The sequence below is a fragment of the Aythya ferina genome (assembly GCF_964211825.1).
Source record: "Aythya ferina genome assembly, chromosome: 3".
NCBI classification, from domain to species: Eukaryota; Metazoa; Chordata; class Aves; order Anseriformes; family Anatidae; genus Aythya; species Aythya ferina.
The window spans coordinates 418,495-427,536 of NC_140298.1; the positions used below are offsets into that span (position 1 = coordinate 418,495).

Sequence of the window (9,042 nt, forward strand, 5' to 3'; positions counted from 1 at the left end):
CTCTCATCTCTCAGTTTTCCCGCTTTATAATTTGAGGCTACGCTTACTTGCCTTATTCCTGAGAAAAGGCTGTGGACCGAGGAACAGCTCGAGTGAGCAAGGATCTGGTTAACCTTACATACACACGAGCCTGCTTCAAGTCAACCACATCACCTTACATGCTGCAAGTTAAGCACTTGCCTCCTGGATCAGGGCCTAACTGCCTATGGACACACAAACATGGCTGTTATCCAAAGTACTGCACACACTACTGGAGGTATAGAAAGGTCAGATCAGACTGTGAATCTCAGCCACTTAGCACAGCTGTTCAGTTCACAGCTCAGCAAAGGAATGTTTCAAAACAACTAAATCTGTGCCTCCAAATGAGTCCTGACACTCCCTTGTGCATAAGAGCGTTTTTCCTCTCTGTAAGGTATATGCCCTTCTTTACACACAAACTCACATCCACCAACACAGCACCTGTGACCCAGCACTGCTAAAGGCAGCCTGCAAAGCTGAGCGAGAGGATGGTGTGGGGCAGCAGGCAGGACTCAAGACATGCTCCTTATCCCCTCTCTCTGGGCCTGCAGGAAGTTTCCAGGTCCTGAGCAGGAGTTGGGGACCAGCCGCTTCCCACAGGCAAGGCCTGGAGGCAGATGACATTCAATCCCACCTCTTTAATAGTCCCCATTAGCCAAAAAAGTCCATATAAGGCAAACTAAGACCCAGCAAGTACTGTCCCACATAGCCTTCTCCCTGGACACCACATTTGGACTCCTCTTCAATAACTCCCTTTTTTCAGAAGAACAGGACCTAGGACTCCTCCCTGGAACCCTTGTGCAGAGCTCCCTGTCTCAGAGATACTGCCCAAAAAATTTCCACTTAAACATCGTCAGTCCACGTCAAGCTGCAGCTTTTAATCCAGCCTGAGGTTGTCTCCAGTTGCCGGGAGCTTCTATTCATCAGCCCTTTGTGCTGGATGCAGCGGCCCATTCTGCTCACTTTCCTCCTTCGTCCTTCCATACCAACCAAGACAATTAAACACAAAGAAACACCCTCATTTCCAGTCTTCTCTGCCTGCTTCCAAATAACATCTGGAGATGTTATTTGTACCCATTTCATTTTTAAATGTGAGCGTTACACTGAAATACAGCCATGCTTGGTATGAACACATTCACTGTATATTCCAAATGTCTCATGGAGGTACAGATGCTCCTTTGATCTAGCTGGCTCCATTGCCAAAGCAATGGAAGCCTCCACATGCTGCAAAAACATGAGGTGCAGTCTGGTGGTCTGATTCCATGGCCACCCCCATATCAAGGCAGCTTCATTGCTATCAGTTTCCAAGCCAGCAAAATCAGATCTAAGTCTATCCTGAAAAGACACTTTTCCTACTGTCATAGAGTCATAACCATCTGTGGAAGACAAGGCAAGGAAAGATGACGTAAACTTTGTTGGGAGACACAATAAAGGGTGATGGAACTGCCCCTTAGGATTTCAAGTAGCAAACTGCAAAAACCCTACTCAGGATGCCCTTGGCAGTAAATAACACAAGGACAAACTGTTGAAAGCCGGAGGAGTCTAACAGTCCAGCAACAATCCCGTAGAAAGGTGGAGGCAAGACACCTTAATCCTTTTAGGAATCCATTCATGAACTGCAAATTACACACACTTACTGCTTTCAATTTCAAAGAAGTTCCCTTTGATGCTGTGAGTAATTCCACTTTGGTGCAGACCAGCCACAAGGATTTACTCATTGAGAAACCTTAATTTTTCCCAAAGTGTGTCTACAGGACATAATGAATAAAACGGCAGGACTATAAACATCCTGCCCACACTAGGGCACGCCCACTGCCCCTTCCCATACAGCCACAGTAGCGGAAAATAATTAGGATGAGGTTACCAAAGGCTCCTGGGCACTGGTCTGACTTGACTCTTGGTGATATTAAAGGTAAAACCTAGAGCAGAACAAAGCTTTTGAAAATCCCCAGTGCTTTTTAAAATTTGATGCTTAAAGATTTTTCTAGAGAAGGGCATGGAGCAAAAGAGCAAAGTGAGTTGTTGTCTTTTTTCCTCCAAAAGTGCAGCAATATAACTCAACTGTCTTTTTGCCAGCTGTAAAAAAAAAAAAATAATAACAAAAATCTTGTGGTGTGCTTTACAACAGGTGGCAAAACATAGCCCTGTGGCAGCAAGATGCAGACTCCCAAGGCAGCTCAGCAGACACTCATTGTGCCTGTGGAAGAAACCTACATTTTTGCAGAAACTGGCTGAAGGAGTTGCACTGGCTTCTAAGTAAAAGGAGTAACCAGATGCATCCCTCAGGCTGAATGCTCCATGAACCCCATGTGGTTTTCGTTTGGAAAACAAACAAACAAACAAAAATATACCTCCAAAGTTTTCAGTGACGGATTTCATGAGATCTGGCTCTTTTCTTTAAGAAAAAGAAGCCTCTATGAAAACTACATTTGCTATGCTTCTTGTAGACTGGAAAGCTAGATTCAATGGGTAACTTATTTCACTCCCAAGACAGAGAAACGGGGGAAAAAAAAGTAAAGTAATACAATTTAAAAGGGGGGGAGCAGGGATTATTTCTCTTGCTACCGTGCAGTTGCCATCAATTTAAAGAAAGAAGGACATAGACAAACCAGAGAAAAATGCCCTTGGAAGCAGGGCCACCTTGAGGGGCAAGGCACATTCCCCAGCTGCAGTGCTGGCGGCTGATCTCATCAACATTCTCCCATCCCAAGGCAGATTTTTTCCCTGACACACTCCCAGGAGGCTACAGCCATGAGTACATCCCATATATATTTGACGGGTCCAACCAAGTCCTTCCTTCTGACAGTGTGACCAAAAACGGTCAGTGCGACCAGGCAGCCTTCTCCACATTAAGGACCATTGAAGATTAGCTGCAGGAGGGACCTCCTGAAACTGGGCTTAGAGAAAATCAACAGAACAGGCCAGCCTTACCATATGCCAGGCCACCCTGACCTCAGGCACCACCCAAGGACTCTTGTTCAGCCCTGGAGCGTCAAATCCTCACTGTGTCATTTCAGTGTGCTGATTTGGCATCAGACTTCCTTTATTTATACTGAGCTAGTTTTCTGCTGGGTTATCTTGCCAAAAAGACTCAGACAAGGGACGCAGAAATGACAGAGCCCATGTAAAAGAAGGCTCCGAGGGAAGGAGCAGCCACCAGCAGCACAGGGTAGGACTGATCATTTGCAGTTAGATCAGCACGGGCAGACAAGGAGCCACCAGCCTATCTGCCTTCACAGGCACTGAGGAAATAACAGCAGCTGAGCCATTCTGCTGTTCCTGGCCTCGCAGCCTTGCATTCACTCTGTTACAAACCACTGGGGAGGCCAGTGACTGTTTGCCTTCGTGCCACACTGAACCCATTCCTGAGCATCCTGTATCCACATCCCAAGATCCACGATCCAGTAACTGTAGGCAGTGGGGTGCATTTACCTCAAACAGCTCCAGCAAGGCGTCCAGCCCAGCACGCATCCCCATGGTTTTGCAGCAGTTTCACCAAGAGGCTCCAAAAGCTGGCATGTATGGAGATTTCGACATTTTCAGGGCACTTTGTGGAGACCCCAAAACAAGGCTAAGGCTCAGTCCAGCACACGAGCCCCACTGTGCCAGTGCCACAGGCTCGGGCTGAGGGCTGAGCCCACCTTCTGGCATGTCCCCCCAGGTGCTCCCAACACACACCTGCCCTGCCAGCCCCCAAGTTGCCAGCTGGCCACATAGGAGACTTTACTCTGCCTGCCGCTGGTGCGGGACCTTGAACAAGAACTAAACAAATGAACAAATCATTTCCTGCGAAGCCAAACAAGCTCCCTGCCAAAGAGGTCACATACCATGCTCTGGCCTGACACCTCTCCCTAGTTTATGAGGGTAAATTCCCATATCCAGGGGTCCAGCGATTACAGCATTACATCTGGGCTAGGATTACTCTCATGCAGTTCCCGCATCACTGAAGAGGTGAGGAAAACAACTGCTCTTGTGCTTTCATTGTATAACCTCTGAAGTTTGGTTTGGGTTTCTTGGTTTGAGCAAACCTAAACATTCAAATGAAATCAGGGAGTTTTCACTTAACTCCCAGCTAGAGGACCAGGATCTGTCACGCCAAGGGTCTTCACTGCTATTTTGGCAGTAAAGAGATCTGCAAGGAAAAGCCCTGTGAGGCAGGGCCCATGACAAAGCAGTCAGAAGGGAACAGCCTACGTGGTTCATCCCTGTCCTGCGAGCTTCTCCAGCCAGTGCAGAGATGGAACGAGGACGCACCAGGGCATTTGCTCCCAACCTTCCCCACAATGCACAGGATTGTGGAGAGGCTGGCTGTAAGCCTGCTGTTGTGACATGGATGCTCGCAGCCGCTCATAGCCCGCACAGACTGAGCAACTGCCATCCTGGGAGAACAGCCGGAGCTCTGGATTAAGAGTAAGTCCCCGGGCTAGTCAAAACGCACCCAGCAGGCCTTGCCTCACCATTCTGAGTGCTTCATTCCTGTCAAGTTAGAACAAGACTTAAAAGCAACCCGGATCTTCCATGCTTGAATCACGCAGGCAATTCCGTTTGCTTGGATGTGCCTATCCCTATGAGTAAGGGCTGCAGATTCAGACCCAGCTTTTCCTTACCATCCTGCCAAAAACAAGCATGCACAGAAAGAAGAAAAAAATCCCACTGACTGTTGCCCCTGTTTTTTCTCCTGCCCGTGAGAGCAACCTGGTAAAAGGCCTGACTCAGCAGCTTCTTTCAAAAAACCTGAATCATTGCAGTTTGAAAGATGGTCTTATGAAATGAAAGATCCTCTCCACTCACACCTCTCTTTACAAGTGACATCTTAAGAGTCAGATTGATGTGTGTGGGGAAAAAAAATAGAAAAAAAACCTCATACTTTCTCTCTTTCTCTAAGGATGGCAGATTTGGGCAGAGTTTTAGAAGTCATTTATATTGTTCAAGTTAATGAGATGGTTTTTAGAACTTGCCTTCAGCTCCAGTCCCATTTAGCAGACTGAAAAGCACAAGGCATTCCAGGCTACTGTGTTTCGGGTCTGTAGAGCTGGATTTACTCTCAGTTACACCTCTGACTTACCAGTGTGACTTCCTTGAAGTCAAAGCACAACCACAGATTTACGCTGTGCCTGGAAGAGGGAAAAAGGCAATCCAGCTGTACTTTTACTGCTAGGATGAACTTTGTGAACTTGGATTTCTTCTTAACTTGCGCTTTATACATTTTTCGAATGTCCAAGCCTTGTAGAACATAAAGGCCTCTGGAATGACCTTCATATAAACATTACAACATTATAGCACTTTGCTATTACACATCATTTAGTACCAGGAGATCTCAAAGTGGCTTAAAAAGCAGGCCTCGTTTTAGAGACCTGGCCAAACGAGACCCAGAGAGACCAAGTCACGCAGAGAAGCAGCAGAGCCACCAGAAAAGAAACCCAGAGCTTGAACTCTGTCCTCCAGAGCCATCTGCTCCCAACAGCACACCCACCAGACAGTGTGGTTACCTGCCTCCACAGAAAGAGCCCCAGCCTACTCCTTGCAGGCAGACGCAGGCACGTCTGCCTTTGGAGAAGGGCTCAGCACCTCACAGCCCTCAGCAACCACGGGTTACCCATGAATTCAAAAGCTGCACTCCTCTGGATCCAGGCTGTGGCCACCTCAGCTGGCACAGAGATGGCAACTGAGGGTAATGAGACCAACTTCATGGCACCATCAGATTCTGAAGACCACATTCTCAATCTGCTGAGCACTGCCCCAGGAGCAGAGGCTGAGTCTGCTGACCCCTGCAATCCAGCCTCAGGGATAGGAAGGGTGATGTGATGTGACACAAAGGCGCTAAACTCCAGACAAAAGTTTGCGTTCCCTCCAAAATCACATTGTTTTAGAGGAGAGAATTTCAAATTGCTAAATTAAAATGCATCTTTCCACCCCCTACCACGACACAAGCTCTAGAGCACGCAGGCTGCAGGCTGTGACCACCACTCCTATAGAGCCCAGCAACCTGCATCCTGATGATGAGGCAGCAGACCCAGAGGGTGCTGTTCAAAACCTCCACCCGCGCAACCATTCCTCTCATCTCCCTTTTGGTTCTGTACAGCCACCAGCATGCAGGGGGCTACATCAATCACACCAAATGCTACCTCTAATACAGGATTTATTCTGAGCTAGCTCCAGTCACAGATGATGTGAGATGCTCTCATGAATTCAATCAGAACAAAGAGAGCCCCAACAAGGGCTAGCAGTGCCTGCTAGGGAACGCTTTGGGCAGTTTTAGTAAAATGGTGAAAAAATTTATCTGCAGTATGGACCTCTGCAGTCTCTGTCGCATTCACTCAATGGATGGAGCTCCCTTTCACATCAGCAGGAATACCATGCTCAAGAAGAGCAAAGCAGAGGATGGGAGTTCACACCACCCTTCAGGAAGATGAGTGCTCCCTGTGCCCAGTTTAGAGCAGGTCTGAATTTTGTGTTGCCACACCACCTGAAAGCGTATCACATGGCGTGGGCAAGCAGTGGGCAGCTGGACTGCAGCTGACTCCTGGCCTCCGCGTGGGGCACATCAGGCAGGCATGCTGCCACTGGTGGCCTTCACAGTGCTGGCATGCGTATCACACGCTGGTGTACACCGCATGTGTGCTGGCAAAAGTGTACCTCAGCGCACACATGCACTGCTGTTTGCTCACGATGAGCTGACATTTACCTTTCCTGACCTCACTTGCAGAGGCAACCAACCACCACCTTTGTGAAAAACACGGATAACTTTCAGTACATGCACAAAAAAAAAAAAAAAAAAAAAAAAAGGCAAAAAATCTGATTAACTGAAGGAATTAAAGTCCAAAAACTTAAAAACCCATCCAGGCATTGTTTCGCTCCATAAAGCATCGTGCTCGGGTCCCAGATAGCGTTTGCACTCTTTCCTAAACATCAGCGCAGCATTCCTCGCAGCACGCCAGACACCCCTTAAGACGCGTCTATTTATTTAAAAAGCAAATCCGAGCCGCGGAGAGGGACGCGATGCTCCGCCGCGGGGAAACGAACCTGGTGTGCGGGCTGCTCCGCGACTGCGAGGCGCGATGCCGGCGGGGCAGGACCCGCACCGGGACCGGGACCGGGACCGGGACCGGGACCGGGACCGGGACCGGGACCGGGACCGGGACCGGGACCGGGACCCGCCGCCTCCCCGCGAGGCCGCCCCGTGCCGCCCGCCCCCCGGGACCCCGCTGCCGGGAAGTGCCGTGTCCGCCCCCCCAGCCCCCGGGGAGCCCCCCGCGGGCTCGCCCCAACGCCCCCAGGCGCCTCCCGCCGCCGCCGCTCCCGGGGCAGCCGAGGGGCCGCGGCGGGAGGAGGAAGAGGAAGAGGAGAAGAAGGAGGAGGAAGAGGAGGAGGACGAGGAGAACGAGGAGGCGGCGGCGCGGCCCGGCCGCCCCCCAGAGGCAGCCCCCGGCCCCGCCGCTACTCACCGCCGCGGCCGGCTGCGCAGCCGGCCAGGAGCAGAGCCAGGGCGGCCAGGGCGCCCAGCTGTCCCCGCAGCAGCTCCCCGCGCCGCCGACGCCGACGCTCCGCCGCCGAGGCGCCCATCGCGGACAACGCGCTCCGCTCCGCTCCCGAGCGCCGCGCCGAGCCGAGCCGAGCCGGGCGCCGCAGCGCCGCCCCCGCCCGCCTCCCCCCCGTCGCCGCCGCCGCCGCCCGCCCCTGCGCGGCACGGGCAGCGGGCGCGGCCCGGCGTGCCGGGAGGGATGGCGAGGCACGGCAGCAGCGGGGCGCGGAACCGGCCGGCCCCCTACGCGCCCGGCCCCCTCCGCCGCTCGGGGCGGTTTCCTGGGCGGGCGGGGGGGGGAGCTGGGCCCGCCGGCCCCCGCCGCGGCTCCCGGTGCGTCCCGGTCGTGGGTGTCATGTTGCTCGCGGCTGCCCCCGGCGTCGCGTCCTCACCCCTCGCCCCTCATCCGCTGCGGCTCAGCGACAGCCCCGAGCGGCCTGGAGTCTCCCGCCCGCCCGCCGGGGCTCACCAGCCTGGCCCCGCGGCAACCCCGGCCCGTGGTGCGGCGGGGAGGGGGACGTGACGGCCCCCTCGGTGCTCCGCTCAACCTGCGGAGCCGGCCCCGAGCCGCCCTCCCTCCTTCCCTTACCGCACCGCCGCAGCACGTGCGTGGTGGCCGCGCCCGGACCGGCGGACCGCGCACATTTGAGGAAACGCCATCATCCCTGCTCCTCAGGAAGGGCGCCGAGGCTGCGTGACACGACTGTCTGCGGGCACAGAGCGAAGCTCCGGCAGCGCCCCGGTTCAGCCTGGCATCCCCGAAACTGGAGGCACCGCGCGGGACCTCCAGGGCACCCAGCCCCAGCATCCCGACGAGTGAGCTGCAGACACAGACAAGCAACGGCTGCAATCGACGGGAGGAGAGAGCACAAAGGCATAGGCAGCACTGTCTTCAGTGCGAACATGCTGAATTAAATCAAAGGAGACGGATGCAATGACAGAACCCTCCAAAAATATTTCAAACGTTTTATCGTTTCAAGTTAGAGTGCTTCTGACAAAAACTTAGGCTGCAGGCAGCAGCATGGAGAACACTTTCTGGTGGTGGCCTGGCCTAGCCCAGCCACTCCGTGGCTCCCAGTGGTGCTCACGAGTTGCTCATGGAGCCCAGAAGGCTGCAGGGCAACCCTCCTGCACCCTGAATGGCCAGAGTTCACACCTGAGAGGGCCACCGTGCACCACATAGTACCCTTCCCGACAGCGAAATGCTTTTTGGCTGGAGATCCACATTTAGATCAGAGAAACGTGCAAGAAGACTGTTCCTACAGTCTAAGTATTAACCAACAGTTGCTATGGCTAGATGCAGAAATAACATCAGCCTCATTCATCTCGATTAGTTACTAAACACTCATTAGTGGGGCCTCGCTTTGGGGCTGGCCTCCCATTATGCACTTGGCTTCTAGCCCCTGCCCTCTGGGGGCTTCTCACAATCCTTAACTTAAGCAGGGTTGTCAGCTTTGAACACTGCTTCTAAAGACTTATCGATTGTGCCCAGACGCACAACT

General features: G+C 52.8%; 1 protein-coding gene across 6 annotated transcripts in view; it reads right to left on the reverse strand.

The window, feature by feature from the left end:
* Window positions 1–7,707, reverse strand: part of RIN2 (Ras and Rab interactor 2) — a 310,183-nt gene extending 302,476 nt beyond the window's left edge. For 3 of the 6 annotated variants that reach the window (XM_084514292.1, XM_084514294.1, XM_084514293.1), the window contains exon 1: window positions 7,464–7,705. In XM_084514292.1, coding sequence (XP_084370418.1) covers window positions 7,464–7,581 — 118 coding nt within the window. In that variant the 5' untranslated portion in view covers window positions 7,582–7,705. Of the gene's footprint in view, window positions 1–7,463 lie in introns of all 6 variants that reach the window. The other 3 variants (XM_084514283.1, XM_084514291.1, XM_084514296.1) reach the window with 3 other exon arrangements.
* Between the last annotated feature and the right edge of the window lie 1,335 nt (window positions 7,708–9,042).